General features: G+C 40.8%; 1 protein-coding gene across 2 annotated transcripts in view; it reads right to left on the bottom strand.

The window, feature by feature from the left end:
• The window catches only part of LOC124070015 (dipeptidyl aminopeptidase-like protein 6), a 70,927-nt gene that overhangs the window by 35,550 nt on the left and 13,069 nt on the right, over positions 1-22,308 (bottom strand). The window contains exon 1 of one of the 2 annotated variants that reach the window (XM_046409601.1): positions 19,966-20,938. The exons of the other annotated variant lie outside the window; for it this stretch is intronic. Coding sequence (XP_046265557.1) covers positions 19,966-20,157 — 192 coding nt within the window. The 5' untranslated portion in view covers positions 20,158-20,938. Of the gene's footprint in view, positions 1-19,965; positions 20,939-22,308 lie in introns of those variants that run through there. 2 annotated transcript variants of the gene reach the window in all.

Raw genomic sequence — 22,308 nt, 5'->3', positions numbered from 1 at the left:
GATGTGACCCTTTACATGGCCGATTGAAAATTTACATGTAATTAAAATACTTAGAGTCAACATTTCAGGAAAAATGATTATTATTATTATTGTTGTTGTTTTCTTTGAATGTAGTAAAAAAAAGGTAAAACAAACAGAAACAGAATAAATATTGATTTTTATAAAAAAAAAAGAAAAAAAAAAGAATGAAGGCAGAAGAAGATGGATGTGGAGATGACGTCTCCCGACGCTGCAGACTGAGCTGAATTCAAAAGGACATGCACCACACCAAACACAACATTTGGCACTGCTGTCAAAGCGCAGCTCCACACATGGCCTGAGGGAGCTGCACGACCAGCTCGCTGCCAAGACTCATTTCAGCACCGCTGCTGTGGACAGCTCCACTGACACATGAGCAGAGAGGCTGTTTACCAGAATACACTCAGATAATCCAGTTCCAATTCAGATACACAACACAGGCTGAGACGTGGATAGCTCAATCAGGAAGAAAAACGAAGCGAATTTCACAATTTACGATTACAGTTTAATCCCCAATTGTGTGACAGTCTCCCTCCACTCCCTATTATCTGCTTTGAGTCATACTAATGTGCGTTCCTCAGTCGCCTAGCGGCAGATTAAACTCAACTCGCTCCTGAAAATTAGCTGCACAAAAAAAAAAATGTGAACAAAGTTTTAAGAGAAGTGAAAGGCAACAAGGCAGCATTAACAAGGTACATTCTGCCTTACACGGAAAGCGAACATGGAGAGAGCTTAAGAGATGAGCCAAGCTCTAATAAACAGGAGAAGAAACCTGAACACAGTGAGGGGTTCAAGGATTGATCTTCACAACACGATTCACGTACTCCTGGCAACAATTACCTTCCAAAGAAACCGCAGACAATCAGGCTTAATTGGAGAAACGAAAGAAAGCACAGCCGTGTGGGGTCAGAGTGTGCCAGGAGAGGCTTTGTTTTTACAACACATGCTCTCTGTAAAACCACATTTTTATCAGCTAATTGACATCATTTTCATTTTTGTTGTGTTTCATCATTTAATGGTTTATGCGCTGAGATGCCAGAGACAGCATCTCTAGACAACACCTGTCAAACAAATCCTGCCTTCCAAGGCCCTTAAAGAAGCACCCAGCAACAAACGTGCCGTGTTACTGAAGTGTCTTTTTTTCTTTCCAGGGGACAAACAAACAGCCATTTATCAACTGTCAATAACCTGTTTGAATGTCTTCAACTGCATGCTAGCTCCCCCCAGTGATCACAAGTTGTCTGACATCTTTGTGTTGTTAAAGAAATAAATAAATATTCAGAACATTTCTCACAGGGCAATTGCTCTTTTAATTGTTTTTACTCAGGGGCTTGTGTTTATTTTATCAGAAAAACCCAGACACAAATTAGGCTTTATAATGAACACATTAACTTGTAGGTTGGTGCGGGCCTGCAGTTATTTAAAAGGAAAAGAAAATCCCTCAAAAATAGCAGGAAATGTTGAAGGAGATTGTGAAGTCTGAATCCCTGACCAGCCTCACCTACAGTCATGGCCAGCAGTCCTGTCAGCTGACACTGAAAGGAAAAGGGAAGAGAGAGACAGAGACGAGGATGCCTAACAAAGGCTGGGCCAGTTTTGTTTGACGACCGACTATTATCAGCTGCTCCCTCTCCACACTCCATACAGCAGCACAGAAAGCCTCGCACAGCCACAGTCACGTAAGGCCAACACTGCCAGGCAGCACACCATTATCCGCCATGTTCTTGTATAAATGTATCCGTGAGGATTTTTTTCCAGCATACAGACAGCACAATATCGCTACGACAATAAGCAAAGGAGGCGCATAATATCATCAACACCCGTGCAAAATAATGCAATACAAAAGCTCTGCAATAAAGCTTTGCAAAGTTTAGATTTTCAACGTTTAGTCTAAACTGTGCCAGAGAGGTGCCAAGTCAACTGTGTCTCACCTTTTGCTTTTGTATTGGTGTTCATGTACATGTTTCATGCATTATTAACTTGCAAGCCAAATATTTTGGATTTGAACAGTTAGATCCTAAAACAAAAAAACAAAACAAAACAAACAAAAAAAAAAACAACAAACAGTAACATTGTGGAGCAATATTTTTTATAGGCTGATTCTGATATTTTTGTTATTTTCATTCTAAATAAATAAGTAAATAAATCAACAAAGGAGATATCTCTGGCCCATAACATTGGATCTAAAGGTAAAAGCTTCAGTCATTATTCTACTGTGAAGTACGTTCCTGTTCCCACACTGAATTCAGACTACCCAAAGGCAAAGGATTCGCAGGAAAACCATGCAGACATGTAATCCAGAGTAACTGCTAACAGTCTCGGTGTTGATTAAAAGCAGTCAAGCAGCCACTAGTCACTGTGATGACTGGAAACATATTTAATTTGACATGAATTAAATTTTTTTGAGAGATGGACCAAGAAAGGAAGGAAGAAAGAAAGAAAGAAAAAGACATTATTTATTATGACTGGTTAAAGTTTTCTGAGGGGTGGGGTTTGTCCTGGGGGACTTGGACCTCAGCATTTTGAATATCTTGGCTACAGCCCTGCCCCTCAGACAGCATTCTGATCACTGAACTGATGCCAAAGAAACTCTTTTGAAGTTTCAAATGAATTAATAAAACATGCAAATTAAATAATTTAAACAGCGCGACTGTAATTTCAAATTGTCCTCATGCAAAATGCCAGTAAAATCCTATCAATCAGCGATGGCTGCTGATTTAGGGACAAGCTGTTTCCATTCAGCCATGGTGCCAGCTGTCACCCCAGCCAACTCAATCATCGGTCACGTTCCCCTCGCACTCTGGCCTGCCATGACTCCTTCAGCTGTCCAACTGTCGGCACACCTGCCTCACTCAGAGTAAATACTGCTGTCTGCATCTCCACTCTAGACTGCCACGCTGCGGCTGTAAATCACAGATTAAGGTATCATAGCTCATCGTAGATCATTACTGTACTTAAGGGTTATGAATTCAGGCCTGAAGGACACACGTATGCATGTCTCAGGGTGATGTAAGGCAGAGTAGTTTTCGGACTTCAAGCCAAGGCAGTTTTTCACTGTCAGGTCTTTGCAGAGGGGTAATTAACAAGTTCACAAGCCTTTAATCAGACTCATTATTTGTCTTCTACCAAGAAAAGACTTTCAAGAGGAAACAATTAATCTACTATTGTCTTGCTTGGAACTGTCTGGACACTCACACAAACACAAGCACACACATGTTATAAGAAAATTCTATTAAATTTATATCATTCCCCAGCCTCTCAACTTCACTTCTTGACCTTATAAATATTTAACCATTTTCTGGGCGAAGTTTGCCCTGCTGGTCAACTTAACAACAGAACCGGTTGGTTCACATTATTCAGTAACTCGAAGCCCGTGGGGGGTGCACACTGCACACTGAAATTTAAAGTTTATAAGCATTAAATCAATACTATTCAGGGTTTTGTTTTATGCCATGTTCCAAGTGCAGTGATTGTATTAATATACTGTAAGTGTTTTTTTGTATTTGTTTATTGCCTCCAATGTATAAATTACATCTGCATGTGGACATGTCCTTTGATCTGTAACTTAGATTTACACTAAATCCAATGTGATGTAAATGAGGCAATCACATCCTCCCGCCGACTTAACTCCCATCTGATCATAAAAACAGCCAACTTTCTAATCTGGCAAAGAAGTATTTGCACTGCTGCAGAAAATAAAAATATATAAATAATAATAATAATAGAAAGTAGAGGAGGTTTGTTTTTTTGGTTTTTTGAACTTGCTAGCATGTCTGATAAGTGAAATGAATTTACTCTTTTAGTACAGTATTTGAGTATCCTTTATTATTCAAACAACATTGTGTGTCTGTAGACAAATAAGACCACCGAGGATGAAATTGGTTTATTTTATGTGTGGCTTTTTTTTTTTCCAATTTCATTATTCAGTTTGCACTGCAGCAGTTTCACTTTTTTTTATGTTTTTATGTCTCCTGTGTTGCTTTGTGCCCTATAAAAATCATTTTGTATGCAGAAACCCAAAATGCTTTTTCCTGTGGACCCTAAAGAACAACATCCCACCAGCTCTCCACCATCTGCACTGCCAACTTTGAACCTGAAGCTCTCTCCTGAGGAAAAAGACCATCTTGGCTGTATAACCTCCCACAGAGAAGAGCAGAACAGGCTTTTCAGCAAATGCCTACAAACTCAGCAGACAGTAATAAATAAAAAATCCACACAGATCATTGTCTGACCTCCACAGGGAATAAAATGGGACTCTTCCAAGGGAGAACTGCATCACTGGACAGTATAATTTCGAGAGAAACAGTATTACGGGTTGCCAACAACAGATCACATTGTGGTCCCAGATTGGCCAGCTGACATTAGGAGAGCAGAGAGGTACACCCTGAACACCATTTCATCACAGAGCTGGCACACAGGTGAATGCACTCACACTCAGACTGATACTATATGGACAAAAGTATTGGGATAAACCTTGTTATATTGAATTAAGGTGCTGGGCTGTTCAGCAGTTGGGCTCAGCTCCTTACCTTCAGTGATATTTAAAAGGCCACTACATATTTTTTTTAAACATAAAACATGTTTGATGAATAATTTGGGATGCTTTTTCCACAATAAGTTCAAATATCTCTTATCAAAAAATTCTGAAACTTACATCTACTCCTCCTCCCTCTGAATGAATATGCAAATATTTTCATTTGAAGAGGTTGAACTGCTGGACACAACATGTCTCCTTTTAATGAACGGTCCATTCTCACTGAACATCCACTGGAGGCTTCAGGTTTCCACATCACACTTGCGTGAGCTGCAGACAGCACAGCTAGCTGTAACGCCACAATGCATCTAGTGTTGAACTGTGCTCGTGTATCATTCTGCACAGTGAAGTTCAAACATGGAGGTGGAGTTACAATATGCAAAAGACATTTTGGAGAGGAGGGAAATTTAATGGGATAGAAACATGTGTAATAAATATAAATTTATATACATATAAATTATTATTATTATTATTATTATAAGTAACTGTATGAAAGTTAAAGAACATCTCAGCGTCTCTGATGAACTAGTTCGATCAAAGTGTCTTTTGAAGACTGCAGTCATTTAAAAAGAAAATAAAAATAAAAACACCCAAAGGCAACTTTGTGCAACTGCTGTCAAAAAGAAAAATTAGCCAAACAGAAGTTGAGTACAGCTCTCCGCTGAGTGGATATAACTAATAAAACACAACAGTGAGAAAATTATGTCAACAAGGAAACAGTAAAGTTGCTCATTAAGTATTGCACATGTGCAGCTGGTGTATATACAAAGAAGAGACGAGCAGGGTGAGTCAGCACGCATTTACAGAACATTAACCCATCTGCTGATCTGGTTCTCGTAAAGCAGACTTACGAGCCTCATGAACTATATCTGTGCTCATCAGTGGCTTACAAGAGGGTCATAAATTGAAAAGAGGAACAAAGTTTAAAGACAACACTGCATTTTGGCAAGTTGTTATGGAAATTAGTTGGAGATAAAGGGCAGTCACAAGGGTAATAAACAAGGAATTTACAGCAACATGTGCGGGATATTCAGATCAGGGAGTTACAAATCATCACGTAAACACAAGTCACAGGTGTAAAAGATGTGATTCAGGGGGCCAAATAAAAAAAGATAATAAATCACAGACAAGGATGGGATAATTAATATATCAGTGTTGTTCTATTCTTCTTAAGAATGGAGTAGTGTAAAATACCGAGGGGAGTGATTAAAAGCAAATTAGAAGCTGAATGGATAATGCTACGTCGTTACACATTCACTGTGAGTTTGAAAAAGGTTTTCATCATCATGCTACTCCATGTCTCAAAGGACCCCCGGCAACTAACACAAAATTTTCAATCTATTTTATGTTTTAATTATACTCTGAGTCAGAATAAACACAAAGGTATACTATTATTATTATTAAAAGCTACACCCAAAGAAAAAACAATCTCTTCTTTTAAGGTCCAGTATCTCATACACACAGGGTTGATCTGATTTGCTCTTTCAGAGGTTTCTGCCTCCACTCCAGTAAAATGAAGATAAACAAAATTAATTTGTGGTGCTTACAGTCTTGAGAAATACAAGATGCTGTTGATTTGGGGTTTTTTTTTTTAAAAGAAATATATATAAAGTCATAATATTGTGCTGCAATTTATAAAGTCATACAAAATTAATTTCTCTCAGTAATCACTTATGAGTCTCTAGAAGCATTTGGTGGTGTCTGTATCTGCAGTGACCCTGAACTCAGCCTCTGTGCAGTCCCCAGCCAGTGCACAGTGCAAGGACGACACAAGATGTATACAGCAACCAAGTTCAATATCTCCCTGTGTACTACACAAGGGCAGGCTGAGCAGAGGCACACACTTTATCTGTGTTTTCGGCTGTAAACTGCCAAACCTCGGCAGAAAGTGAGAAAATTTATTTTGAATTTAAAATGACCATTTAAAATGTTGTAACTTCAGTTTAGTTTGCTAGCGGCTATGAGAAACCATATGTAGGGACACAGTGCTTGCTAGCATGCTCACAATGACAATGCTAAAACACTGATATTTAGCAGGTATGATGTTTACCATGTTTACCCTGTTAGTTTAGCTGGTTAGTATGATAACATTTCATAATTAGCAGCAGACACAAAGTACAGCTTAGGTGGATGAGAATGTCAAGTATTTTGTTTTAAAGCAAAGTACTGGAAAAAATAAAATGTTGACATAATGGCAATAGACAAGGTATGTTTGTACCAATTTTCATGGCAATCCATCTAATAGCTGTTGAGATATTTCAGTCTGGATCAAAGGAAGACCGACTGACAGCCCAGCATTGCCACCACTGGGACTATGCCACCACACACATTTTTATTTTTAATATTAGTAGCAGGTGTAGTAGTGGTATCAGTAATAGGGATAGTAGCAGTGGTATCCTTGAAACACAGAAAATTTGAAAATATTGTGACAGCTAGTACACTGTCAGCTCTCTGCCAGAGCTCAGCCTCTCAGGGGATTTGGATGCAGTTCTGAAACACTCGTGTCAAACTTGTATCACATCAAAATGAATGCGTATTTCAGGCATCAAGGAAACCACAAGGACAAAACCCCAGGATACACAGCTAGATCAGTATCAGCTGCTAAGCTGTAGCCTGAGTCTATCAAATCCAGACAGTGTGTCATGGTTGCCTCATGCGCCCTGTGTGACGCTGATAGCATCAAATGAAACATCTTCCCCTGAGCTCCAAGGAGTCTACCAGCACCATGAGATATGTGTTATGGCTAAATGCAGAACAAATGCACACCTGCGCTAAAAGAACCCATTTTGTCCTGAAACAACATCTTCATACTTTCTTTTAAATTTGACTTTGATCAATGTAGAAGAGCAGTTAGAGCATTTTAAGCATCTGTCATGAGACAGATTTCTGAGTTAAACAAAATAACTTTGCAGCTCTTATTTCCTTATTTCCATCACTTGGGGACATTAGATAGACTTACATTAATTTCCTGGAGGCTTAACCACCACCTAACCATAACAATAAACATTGCTTACCTAATCCTAAATCTAGCCTTAACTTAACCTTAAAGCAGGCCTTCACCCTGATATTTAATGATTTACATTGTGGGGACTTTTGGGCATTTTGTCCCCATAAGAAAGATGGGTCCTCACTATGTGACTGTGTAAACAGGTCTTTGGCCCCACAACTACAGGAATACACATACATACACACACACACACACACCTCCCTCATCAATGTTATCAGCTCAGGAGGAGGAGGATAAGGATTCATTTTCATAAATTAGAAATTAGTCATAAGATGGCTGAGGTTGATTAGACACCCAAAACACATTTGATTAGATACATTTTTTAAACTTTTCCTGAGTTACAAAAAAATGTTGTTTTACTGGAAGAGAAGACAAGAATTTTGATATGAAAATGGTTAAAAATCGATATTTTTGACATATATTTAACATGTAACAAGAGATAAAGGAGAAATCAACACAGGTACACTAGAAAATGTTGAAAAATTAAAAACTTTTCTTCTCACAATGAGGAACACTGTGATTTCACCGTCAGTTTCAGGATCCTCCAAATTTAATATTCAAAAATAAAACAATCCTGCCATTTGGGCAAAATAATTATACAAGCGTCTGCGGAATGCAGTGAGCATGCCTCACTGCACTTAACAGCATATAGTATATGAAGTTAAGTGCAGTGAGGAGCCCTCAGAAATCTATATCAGGGAAACAAACAACCACTCCACAAACGCATGTGACACAGGAGAGTCAGCTCATCAGGACAAGGCTCGGTGGGGGACACACCTCTGAGGACTCAAACATTCATTTTCAGGAAGACCGATGCTTTGAGAGAGGCGTAAAAGAAGCCATCTATGTCCAGATAGAACAACTGTCTTTGAACAGAGTTGGTGGCCTTCAACAGCAACTTTCAGCCATCTATAGAGCAGCCTTGAGATCCCTCCCCAGATGGTTTAACCTCCATTCACATCATCCCTCATGTGACCCTAACAACTCACACAATGACACGAAGTGTCAGCAACCCTCACCATCCCCAAGGTGATAACAGCACTAGAGGTTAAACACCTGGGCCTACCCATCAGTTTCAGAACTGAAGAAGCCTTTCGGATGAGAGCCGAAACGACTTCAACAACCGAAAAAAAAAATCCCTTCGTTCCCTTCGTTTCTAGCACTTCAACAACGAGAAAAGTTAATTTTCACTGCAATGACTTTTTTGCCCTTGAGATGCAAACTTGTCAGGGTGTTTATTAAATATATCGTAATAATAATAATAATAATAATAATAAAACAAAGCGGATAACGCATGACGGGACTGCTGTGGAAGCAGCCAGTTCAGCGTCTGCTTAACCACAATTAATGTCTATAAGGAAAGTGCATTAAGGTACTCCCACCATGTCGAGTGTCTGGTTTTAGTCTTTACACTGCAGCAGTCAAATAAGAAATTCATGGAAAAAATAATAATAACAATAATACTTCCATGTACACACATAGCTAGAGATGCATACACAATTATAGTATGCTTTGACTATGATGCTGAAACAGGCAAAAATCTATTTCACTCATACTTTATCTAAACTGATTTGTAGTACCATTTAGTATATGTTTATAACACTAAGTTGCCATCCACATGTCTCCAGAGACAGCCTGGTGTTTAAATTTACCAGATGACAAGTTTTTAGATATAATGACTATGATTTTTCAGCAAATTCTATCAACAACAACTTCTAACACGGGCTGTCATCTGAAGTGCTCATTATATCATCAGACTTTGAAAGCTTAATAAATAAATAATCAGCACTGACACTTCCTCAAGCATAGAAACAGCTTGTAATTTCTTTTGAAAATGCCCTTTAAGTGCTCAATAACAGATTGATTAAAAGCATAATTAGAAAGAAGACAGACACTTAGAAGTTTCACATGGCAAACAAACAAAGGCAAACATGTGTGCCAGAAAAAGATTTTAACACACTCACCTGCCACATCCTCTCCACCCGGGACAATTTTCGTGTTTTCATCATGACAGGGTGGCTTCATAGGGAGTATCAGCATTGGAAATGGGAGAGTGAGGAGGAGATGTAGATGCGGGGAGAGACGAGGTATAATGATTTGGTCATAAACAAGACACACCTCAGCTCTCAGTGAGAATAATCTCAGTCAGCATCTCAGCATTAAGCTGAATCGAAGTCGAAGCCCACGTGGGTGTGTGTGTAGGTGGATGTCGGCATGGACTTCTTATAACTGAAACACTTCTGATTTCTCAAGTAAAGACCACGTCATGAAGGAGACCCCAGAGTGCCAAAGAGAACTTAACACTGCTGTCGCACCAGAGGAGGTCACGTCAGAGCCCTGAGGGAGGATCAGACAGTCTCTGATGGTCACTGATGGCCACTGATGGCCACACTATTCTCTGAAACACAACCCTAGAGAAGAGAACGAAGAGGAGGAGGAGGATGAAGCCAAAGCGTTTGGCCTCTTCACAACAATCAGCACTGAACCACTTACCTGGGCCATTAGCTGCATTTTGCTGTTCAGCACAGATCAGCATTACACACCACATGCAGAGCTGGGCCACTTTATGGCGCTTTTTATCCGGAGTTGTTTATCCTGTCCTGCAATTTACCCACAGTACTGCCCTTCTGGACTGATAAAAGTGCTGCTCATGCAGCTACAGGCTGATGCAGGCTAGAATTTCATGAACTCCTGAGAGGTCAAAGAGACGGAAACTGTGACCCAGTACAGCTAATGCCTGTAAGGCGTCACTAAGAGCAGATACTATCTGTGCCCTCAGGGCTTTGCAGGAATGCCAAATGCAGTATTAAGTGTGACTGCTGCTGGATTCTCTACCTTGTTGAGCTTTTTTTGCTTGTGAATGATTCAAAAACAAGGTAGAAAATGCTGGTTTCTGTAAACTAGAAGTAAAGAAGACTTCTTTAGAATGGCGGAAGTCATTCCTAAAACTTAATACAGCACTAATCCAAAATTTATTTTAACACAGAAAAAAACATCAAATATTTTGATAGTGACAAAGCTCTACAACGCACTGTACCCAGTTTCCCCCAGGGATCAATAAAATATCCTGATTGTGATTCTGTACACAACTTGCCCAGCATCAAGTGACAAACAAACAAAGTAAGTAGTAGCAGGTGAACAAATTGAAGTGTCCTAAAGAAGTAGATACTTCCTACATGAGTTGGTAGAGACCAAAAACAGAGCTACAAGAGAGTGAATGTCAGACGTAAATTCATTAGGTGACCAAAAGCAAGACTCCAAATAAATGCTAATGTTTTTCCATGAACGCTTGATGAGTAAATATGAGACTATTTGCAAGTACCTTCACCATATGCACAGTTTCAGCCAATAATATCAGTGTTATGTTTAGCATCATATTGTGCTGCCCCCGTGTTGCCAAAAATAACCCCAAAAAAGAATTAAATCATCTAGTTGAGGTCTATCAAACAATAAAAAAAAAACATAGGTAGCAAGTTAAAAGATATTCAGCTGACAGAGAGCCAGACAGACTGATGGAAAGACAGACATAGTATTCTCAGTGAAGCTAACAAGGTGTGTGTGTTTGTCTCAACACATAAGCCATAATGTCAGCACTGCAACACAACTTCCTAAACACATTCAACTATAAAGTCTCCCCATGATGCAACGGCCAATCTGGTGAGGGGAGGAACATCAATCATCACTGTTCAGCTTTCCTATCTTCGGTGGGGTACCATTTGACAGGCTGCCAGTTCCAGAATAGTGTTCTCTCCACCTCCGCTACACCAAACAATCATTATCTCCCCCATCTCTGTTCTGCTCCATGTGAGCACCACACTGAACATCACAGAAGTCAGCGCTCAACTCCCAGCTCGGGGAAAAGCAATCTTCTTCCCTCGTCCCCCAAGCTCTGGGGCTCATTCAGACTCCTGACTCCAGGCTTAGAGGAACAGGAGAGAAATACTGACACGGAGATGATGATGTACATGCAGGAAAAGCTCCACAATGCAGAAAGTGCTTTACAGAAAAAGTTCTCCACAATGGCGATGACCTACATGTGCCTGCACAAAGGAGGTAAATTAACAGTATGGACACACACGCACACAATACACAACCAATTCTGAACTAAGATCTAGCAAACAACTCGTTACTCCATACAGAGCCTGACTGGCCACCTTCATGCCGAGCTTTCCAACACAAGTAACAAGCTACAAACTCACCTTCATGGCCAGAGGGACAAAATTTTTCTCTGCTGTCAGTCCTTGCAAGACTAGAATGGACAGAAAAGTCTGGCTAGGAGGCAACATGAAAACCTCTCTCATGTGTTATTCATCAGAAGACTAAACCAGAGCCTAGAGGCAGGACAGGGTGCTGCCATGGCATCATCCTGTGAGTGAACCAGTAACCAACAGACCTTTGTCAGAGCAGACATTTTGACCTGCCAAATGCAGGTGTAACTAACTTGTTTCATAATGGCTGCCTCTGGTTCCAGGGCCCCTTGTGTAGTTGCATGTTAATATAATGACACGTATTACTGACACACATAAATGGAACACAGCCATCACTGATGTTATTAGTTGCACCTGTGCTTTTGCTGCAGTCCAAAGTCAAAGTGTGTGGGGAGAAAAATGTCGCCGACCAATACTTACTTGTACTGATACTTGGATTTCAAGTGAATCATTTTGGAAAATGTTATACTTTTACTCCACAATATCTCAGAGGGAAAAGTTCAGCTCCGTTTACACTCGACAACTTAAGTTACTTTTTAGACTACATTTTTTTTTCTGATAAACTGAAGAATTAAATACTTATGAAGACACATAAACTTTATAAAACCATCTCAGATTACCTAGAAAATACACAACAAAACTGAAAATATGGTGATTTTTCTCATTAAAAGCTGACTTTTTAGCAAGTTCTCACAGGGTAGCAACACTACAAACATATGATCTTTACAGAATATCATGTACTGCTGTACATTAAACTACAACTCAACAGTATATTACGTAGTTAAAAACAGCTCAACCTTAAACACCTGCAGCAGTAATAATGCAGCAATAATATTAAGCCAAAAACACAATAGAGAAACACTGACCATTTTACTGCTACTTACTAGTGAGTATTTTTACTTTTGATATTTCAAGTACATTTTACTTTTGCTTAATTAAACAAATTGACTACAGGACTTTTACTTGTTGTAGAGTATTTTTACAGCATAATATTAGTACTTTTACTTGAGCAAAAGACACTTTTAAGAATGCACCACTACCTCTGTCAGACTGACTGCAGTCAGTCAGACATGATCACTTCACATATTTAGAGATACAGAACAGTCTTGGTTATTTCAGTTGATGGGACTTGGCTTCTGTAAAATGGACAGGTTAAATGTTCAGAGAGCTGTGCATAATGGAGTAGTTTGACATTTTGGGAAACACACACGTTCTCTTTTTTTGTCAAGAGTTTGATAAGAAGTTCTGTAATATCACTCTCATGTGACAGCTTGGTGGTGACTTTAGCTGAGCATAAAGACTGGAAACAGGGATTCATCTAGTCTGGCTGTGTCCAAAGTAAAAACCTGCCAGCATCTGTAAAGTGGCATCTCATTTGCTATACAAAAAACAAACGCACAAGCAGACAAATGATCTATAACATGTTAACGAGTGAGCATATTTTTCCCTCGGCAGTAACATTGCTGCTACAAGAGTACAACAGCTTCGGCTACTTGTTGCTTATGCTGCTGTCTCCCTTAAGGACTTTGTGTAATATCACCCCGTTGACTTTGCAGAGCTGCCTTTCTTTCGCCATTCTGTGTGGTTGGGTGTGTACATATACTGGTTAAATGGTGTGTTTGTGTGTGTGCGTGTCTGCGTGCATGTGTATGTCTCACAGGGGTGTGTCGCTGCTGTATCATGGCGTGGTCGATAAGGGAATCTGCCCGTCTGACACAGCGGATTATTGCTGCCTGGTCTCAGCCCAGAAAAAGACCGTGAGAGGACTCGGGAGAAATGGCAGCTGCGCTCTGCTGCTCTAATTCAAGCCGACAGAAACGTTACAGGATAAATTTCCTTCACTTGCTTTCAAGTTCTGTCTTCATTATTAATGAGTTACTTTGGATTTCTATCTGTTTTGATCAGAGACACGAACATTTGTAAACAGGAAGCGTTGCTGCGCAGGCACAGGAGATCAGGGTTTTATCAGATGGGGTGGAGGAAAGGGGAAGATCCAGTGCTTTGCTCAAGGACACTTCAACAGGACACAATGCTGCTACGGGATAAAGCAGCTGAAGTGCACCTTCTGACTGATAACTGAGCTTTCCCCACTGTTGAATTAAATGAAGCGATGCCACTGTCCTGTCTACAGGTCAGAAATGCCTCAGTGTGGATGATTTTGCGACGTGACCATATAACCTTTCCAATCCCAATGAGAGGCAACATTATGTTCCTCTTCTTCAATCTGGATGAGGCATTATGTGTGGCAGCTGTGGCTTTAGTTAAAGAAACAGTGTCGGAAACCACGGCAAGTTGAGTTGCTGTTTGTTCTAGAAGGATTTTCAGGCTTTAGGGGTGCTGACAGTAAAGCAGGGACAAATATCCTGTGTTTTCTAGAATCAAAACCTGAGATCACCTACTGTACTCTGTGTTGATGTGTATGATACAGTGTAAAGCTGGTGCATTGACTGGAATACAACAGTCTCTAGTGGCAAAACAGACACAGTGCATGGACGAGCTATTAAAAAATGTTTTTTTTCACGCCTGTGCTTGGCATTTTAAACATCAATAAGCTGCCACAGTTCACTGGATAAAAACTCTGTTATTTAAACAAATGGCAGACAAAGGAGTAAACTAACCCTTCAGCTGCAGTATTTGCTCTTTCTTTCTCCTAGCTGCACCACTGATTATCAACAATGCAACTAATGAAAGCTAGCCTCAAAAGAAGAAACACTGAAAAGATGCCTCGAAGAGCCTCAACTTAGCCTATAAATAAAAAACACAGACGTGAACACAAGGAGAAAAGGAAATGGGAACGAGCTTTGTTAAAAGACAGTTATATTTAGCTCGCGCACTCACATGAAGTTCAAAAAAGCTGCAGAGACCTTTAAGATCCACAGTGAAGTCACATCTGTGGAGTGAGCTAATCTCCTGTGAAAAGCCGAGAGGGGATGTGACTCTCATCAAGAGGCAGAAGATCAAAAAAACGAAGGCTGACAAAAGGAGTGATTTTTTTCCTTTTTCTTTACCACATGAATATTTAATTGGTTGAATTTCAACCACACAGCTACTGTTAAAATGAAAATATCAGTTAAAAGTGAAGGGAATTTAAAATGGGATGTGAATAAAACTTCAATCAAAATGCCTGCATGGAGCCTTAATGACAGCTGAAGATGTGTTTGTTATTTCACAGAATAAGAAAGGAAAATCTACCACAACAGACTGAAGCTTGGCATCAGCCACTCTGCAGCATCCTCCTCCTCTCATCAGGGAGTAATAAGGCTTCTCTGTATTTAAACACTGACTAATACCCACTGTCAGCTTGTATAATAATACAGTAAATCATCAAGAGGAAGAGGGACGGTCTGCCAGCGAGGCAGCAGCCTGCTGACGCGCCGTTGACAGGTCTGTGGAGGCGGGGGGGTGGGCAGCCTGATCGATGGCATGTCAACAAAGCTTCGAGTCGCTTGGAGGGGAATGGATGACCTGTTGAGACACCCTCTGAGAACACAGGAGCAGGTCGATAGTGCATAAGTCCGTCAACAGCAACAAACAGGAGTAAAGGCTGATATTCATTAGGAGCCAAAGGGCAATGACTGTGCTCGTCACGCTCATTACAGTGGACGTAGCACGGTCCGCAAGGCGAACGCAGGACGCTCAGCGTGCAACACGAGAGCTGCGTCATCTCCAGATGGCAGTCAGAGCCACTAGCGAGCAGCAGTGTGTGTGTGTGTGTGTGTGTGTGTTCCCAGAGCTTACAGCCTCACCCTCTCCACCTTTGCAACCATGGCAACACGGAGCACAAGGTCCTGCTGGGGATGCTGTGCTGTCCTGAGGGGAGGAGCTGCGTCAGGCGACAGCACGTTTGCCTTGTGTGCCCTTCCCTACATGTGTGTGTGGATGTCTCTTGGTGGAGTTTTTCTTTGAATTGTTTGATGATTCACATCATTTGGTTTGTCTTTTGTTTACCTTCAAATATTGTTTTATATTTGTTTGGTTTTTTAGGCGCACTAAAAATTAAGACTATTGCATGATGATTTTTAGCTTAGTTTTGAGTTTTGCTTTCTGATCCAGCCAAGCCTTTAAAGCAGCTGTCAATATTTTCATATTGACAAGAAATCAAATGACTACACTTTATGTGAAAGGGGTCTTAGTCATACACACTGCGTTTCCCTCGGCTCTACAGAACATTTCAGCATCTGTCAGTTCACTGTTTTTCGCTTTCAGGCCTGCATCTTTGCCATTTTGGTTCTTTTCTTCCTTCTTTCAAAGCTCTGCTGCACCGTACACAACCTGCCCAGCACCAAACAGCAGACAGACAAAGTAAGCAACTCGTTGATGAATATGAAGCATTTTGCAGCTAAAGAACCAGATATTTCCACTGAGACCTGGTGTTGATATTGACCTTCAGAAATACAAATGAATGCTAACGTTTCGTCATAGCTGCTGGATGCACACATAAGCCACTCTCTACTAACAAGCTAGCCATATCACCTCAAAATGTGATGTTATGTCAGTGTTATGTGTAAACGTAAAAAAGTGACCCAAAATACAACGCAAACGCCTGGTTCCCTGTTGGTCTATGTGTTTAAAGTCTTAATTTCCTTGTCCACTCCCAACTGCTGACTCTGGTAAAGAGTCGACTGCACAGGTGACTTTTCGCACTGGTGTGCAGCAGGTAACAAAGCGAGTGGCAGCTTTCACCACACAGTCATCACCTGAAGTATGCAGTTTGCCTGGCCGCAGAGATAATGAGAACAGCCCATCACATCTCGCTGCTTCTCTCTCTCTCTCTCTCTCTCTCTCTCTTTCATCCGGCTGCTCTTGTTGAGCCCCGTCTGGCTGATTTATCTGAGCTCTGGACCTCAAAGGGAGCACAGAGCTAAACTAAGACTTGGGAACCAGGCCAAACTGTCTTACTCATATCTGGAGTATCTCTAAGTAGAAGGCACAGTTAAGTGCATGTGAGGACAGGCGAGATTAATGTGTATGTGTGTGTGTGTGTGCGTGTGTGTCAGCCCTGGGTAGCAGTATCCAATGTGAATTAAATCATGCAGTGTGTGATTTATGATTCATTGCTTTTGAACTCAAATTTGAACAGGATAACAAAACTATGCAGACAGGGAATTTACTTTTGGTAAAGCAGAATGTTACCAACGCGAATCTATTTTAAAGCGGACAATCATGTGGGTGTAATGACAATTTAAAGAGTGAAGGACTTCAATATTCAGTCAAAACCACCACCTGATACACAATGGTGATTACTCCATAAAAAAAAACCCTCCAGTAATCTCTAAAGAAGAATCAGAGCGTTCACAGCAGATGGAGCCTGCATGACGTTGATGTTTCGAAGCCACTGTGGCTCTTCAGGAACAATATTGCACTTTGTCATGAGGGCATTGTTGTAGGTTGTAAGTAAATTCCAAGCAGGAACAGCCCATAAAATTGATATTAAAACACATTTCGAGTGTACATTAAATCAAAAATCTGTAGCCTCAGTGGAGAAAAAAAAAAGACTAAAGCATTACGGAGCAGCAGGACAGACTCAGATTAAGCCTTGTGGGAAATGAGCTTTTCACTAATGACTAGTGCTTAGAGTTTAACATGAATTAAACAAAAACAAAAACACACGCACATACGATAAGCAAGAAATGAGGTTGAGGTATTTTGAGTAAAAATTTTATGTTAATAAAATAAATAAAATAACATGTCTGCGATGACTAAAGATGTGAAAATCATTACATCTCAGATCTTGTTCTTTTATGTGTTTTACAGTGATTTCCTGTAACATCTTGTCCTGGGTTTTGGATTGCAGCTGTTGTGTGTTGGAAGGATTTACAAAAATGAAAAAAAAAAAAAATCTTGAATAAGTGAGAATTTAAGAGCCTCCATTTCCACCAAAACCTATGTAATTATTGTATCACTTGATAAACTGTGTAGCCTGCGATTGACGGAGAGTCCGTCTACACCAACTGAGAGACATGTTTACATTTTCTCTGCTGTACATAAAGGAAAAGTCAATCCAAGCTGTGTCCCTGCATGGGCTCCAGACTGAGGGTGAAATGTCAGCGTATTTCACCTTTACATGCGACAACATTCAATTAGGGACACTCATGGGTTTCTATTTGCAGTAAAGCGTAGTGAAGAGGAGAAAGAAGTACTGCTGATGCCTCCCTGGGTGACTCAAACTCTACCGCAAAATACTGATGCTCACACACTGAGCGCAGCAACAATGAATCAATCGCATAGCGCGCACACACGCACACACACAGTCGTGTTTCCATCACTTCTGGGGACATTACATAGATTTCATTTCTTGGAGGCTTAATCACCACCTAACCATAACAATAAACATTACATACCTGATCATAATCCTTACCTTAACCTAACCTTAGCCTAATGATTCATGTTATGGGGATTCGTTTTGTCCCCATAAGTAAGGCGGGTCCTCACAATGTGACTGTGTAAACAGATTTTTGTTCCCAACACACACGCGCACACACACACACCTCCTACAAAGATGCAGTGCCTGCATTTTGTGAGCTCAACAACTTAAAAAGAATGCTGCAGTAAACAAACTAAACTGTTGTTTACAAAAAACCCAAATTATTTCCATCTCTTTTAACAGCTTTGGTTAAAATAAGCAGCTCAACCGTGCATTTTCAATTGAGGAATCTTAGAATGAGGCTGGACAATCATGCAGGTAAATATCGCGATGATTTAATGAAAATCCAAACATTTCCAAATCAGTTTTTGTCCTTTTGCTTTGCAAAATAAATGGAAAGAACAATAGCCTGTTCAGACAGAGGGCCGAGGGGTTGGAAAAAGCATTCCTCGAAATGGTCTCTCCATCTCCTGAAGCTAAAGGCAATTTCATGCTCCAGCACGACTCAGGGGAAAATCAGGACTAAAGGTGACCTCAAGGTTAACAGTACAAACCTAATAAATATGTTGGAAACCCGGCAGTAATAACAGCTCCTGGTCGCACTCCTAAAATGCAATCCCATGATTTAATTGCCAGAGAAAAATCATGATTTCAAATTTTCCAGCAGTGAAGTACCTCATAAAACCAACACTAGGTGTTGCTGACAGCCCAAGCAGTGTCAGTGCTCAGGCCGTTTCCAACCTTATCACTTGATTCTTGATGTGACAGTCATCAATTTTTCAGGGGAACATCACTGTGTTGGCAGCTATTTAAAGATAAAAGGCCAGTCAAGTGTACTTGTGATTGGTGTAGGTTTGAACTGGTTTTGTCTGTACTGTCGGCTACTACAAGGTTCTACAAATACTACGTTCATCCAGTGAACAAAAGCAAAACCTTACTCTGATTTTGCACATTTAGTTGTGAGGTTATATTTCTAAATTATAAGCCAAACATTTGAGCGATTGACCAAACATCAGGGACAAAACCAAGCGAAAGCCACCATCACTGAGATGGGAGGCCAAAGCAAAAGAAATTTTAAGAAAAAAATCAAACACAGCAGGATTTCTATGCAAAAAAAAAGTTACACAGACTGAACAACTAGGAGAAGGAGTCAAAAAAAACTGCCGGGCAATTTTGCAACTAATTCAAAAGGCCTACAACATTTTCAAAGACATCTTTCATTCTTGACTTGGTACAATAACCGTTAAGTTGGTGACCAGTATGAAAACCCAAAAGCTTTAAAATTATCACTCCAAAAACTGTGGGAGACACCACAGACTACAACCCACGTTTTGCCACCGTTGACCAGGATCTGGTGACGCTCTCAGATATCTCAGCACCACAGACAGCAGCAGACGATATTAGGCAGAATACACACGAGACAGCGATGATTTTCATGCCATCATCATCATCATCCTCCGTTTAGGAGCTGATGTGGCTGCTGTTTTTTAAGAGCATCTACATCATTGGCAGGTGTCTATCCAACTCAATCTGAAGACAGCTTGACAATGAAAAATATATAAACATATATATATATAATCCAACACAACAGAAATCCAAGCAGCTGCCACAGAATGAAAAGCAACCTGTTCAAACTTTCTCATCACCTTGTAAAACCAGTAACAGAGCTTCCATATCTCCGGGGATTCATATACTCTACAGGCTTATGATTGGTGTGTATACGTGCATTTTTGTCTGAGTGTGTGCCTGTTTGAATGGGAATTATCTACACTATACATCTGGAGACTTTTCATAAACTGGGATTATGTTGGCAAATAAAGTATAAGTGTCTTACATCCTCGTCCTCCTGTATGCATTTTTTGCGGTACTGGACGTGAGGTCTGCCGTCGACGAGTTGTTGAGGGCTCTTCGCTGCGTTTTCCTCGTCTGCAACCTGTCCACCGAGAAGGTGGCTGGCCTCAGGTGGGTGCGGGAAGGAATTGGTCGTATTGATCTTCCCGGTGAACCTCTGATAAAGCGAAGCCATAATACAAGTCCAGTCCAGATTAGACAATTTACAGCATATCAGAGCCACAGACGGGTCTCGTCTGATTCGGGATTTCTTTTGGAGGGGTGGGGGGGGGGGGATCTATTGGTTTTCTGTGCGCTTCGAGGACAACCGATGGCAGACAGCCAGTTTTCACCACCGGGAAGGAGCGGAAAGGAGATGGGGTGAAGAGACTGAGCTAGTAAATAAGCATCTACGGACAGTGGATGATGCACAGACTGAATTAAATGACCGAGGTGAAGCTGAATCCTTCGCGAAGATGTCCTTTTAAGCTTTGACACAGCAGACTGGTAGGCTGAAGGTGTCAATAGTTGCTCTCATCTGTATTCACAACACGTTGTCTCCCCTCTTCAGTTTCCTGATGTCTCCTCACAGCGAGATAGCAGGCGGATGCGCTGAGTTTCCGATCAGATCTTCGATTTCCCACCAGACTCCGAGCGATTGTCCACGAAAATTAAAAAGAGCAAAAAGATAATGTTTCGACACTTTCGGCTCTGTTTTTTTGGCGGACCGTCCTCACTCACGAAGAGTGTGAAGGACGCAGAGAGCCCGGCGGTCCTCTCCGCAGACGCGCTCTGCATAAGAAGTGACCAACACTGAGAGAGCAGCTTTTAGCCCGGCGCTATTGTCACTGCACTTTTCAGGATGCTGTTTTACGCACAAACGAGCACCGCCACTGCACGAGTCTCACATTTATTCTCCTTAATTCAAAAACATCTGATGAGCAATTCGCACTCATTTCTGATTTCTTGAACGGGGTCATAAAATGTTTCTCCCAAATGGCTGCATGTGGTCCCAGGACGGAGCTCGAGTGCCTCTCTGTGGCGCACTGGATTAGGGCAGGCTGACGACATCAGGTCGGCTTCAGGTGTAAAACAAACACTGCTGCTCATGTTGGCTGAGAAAATACACCTCTTACAAAATGAGGGAATCCTAAAAGCTAAAGTCGAAATCAATAAGCCTGCACATTATTTGCTGTTCCCTAAAATAACCGAAAAATTCCAGCTACATACAGCGAATATTTTAGTTCTGCAACAAAATAAAAAGCAAAGAATTTACTTTTGGTGTTTATACAAATTAGGGTATATGAACCTTCCTCCTGCAGCAACATAAAGACTCTCTTTAATACCCAATCTTACGGTAATAACTCAGATGAAAGCATCTCCTCCCTGAAATTTCCTTGCTTCTATCATATATTTTCAGCCAGTCCACATCCACATCCAAGTATTGAGCTCATACACACTACGTTGCAAGTGATTTCATGCTTGAAATGCTCGGAGAGGCCAAAGCAATGCAGCTCTCTGGTAAATGCTGAATATTGGCTTATATGTGGTGGAGCGGAGGAGGGAAAAGGCTCTCGAGTCAAAGTGTTAAAATCTCTGCCATCCCTGTCATGAATGCCACAAGCGAACACCCCTCAGCCCCTCACTGCGACAGCTCAAACTATCACCCCACCGGGCCGAGCTGTATTTCTGGGAAATAGGTCATCTTCACAGGGGTACAACTTCAAAAGCAGCACGAAAGCGAGGCTCCAAGCTGCCCATAAGGCACATTCTGTTGAATACCACTGTTTTACGTCTCCCATTAAGACAAATCAAGTTTATTATGTAATCGTTTGCAGTCTAGTCAAAGCTGACCGACACAGCAGAAGTGAACCTATTCTATACTCAATGTCGAACAAAGAGGGAGTTTTAATTAATTTTTTTAACAAATGGTGAGTCATCTCAAACACTGAAAGAACTGCTGGAGGGTCATTGATTCATGACTTGAATTATGAATGTAACCTCTATAATAGGATATGCATCTAGAATAAAGAATATTGATTTCGGTGGTTTGGACATTCATTCAAAAACAAGGGCAAAGAACATTACTGCTTTTGCCCAATTAGAGTTAGTCTCTAGCCCTCCCCTTCTTTTCAGATTGAATCAATTTTATTTTGACTTGGAGTATGATTCATAAATCAGTGGAACCACAACTCTGCTTGATGTTTTTGCATGTTTTTTAATTGCAGCAGAGATTTATGTTATGGACTGAGCATCTGGGCTTCCAGCAGCCGCCTCTTACACAGTGGCTCGCCTTGGTCCCTGTCATCATTTGTTTCTCGAGTTCATAAATGCCTTTCCTGGGTCT

The sequence above is a fragment of the Scatophagus argus genome, chromosome 13 (assembly GCF_020382885.2).
Source record: "Scatophagus argus isolate fScaArg1 chromosome 13, fScaArg1.pri, whole genome shotgun sequence".
NCBI classification, from domain to species: domain Eukaryota; kingdom Metazoa; phylum Chordata; class Actinopteri; family Scatophagidae; genus Scatophagus; species Scatophagus argus.
The sequence above is the reverse complement of the archived record's forward strand: the minus strand, read 5'-3'. Positions and strand labels throughout refer to the sequence as shown.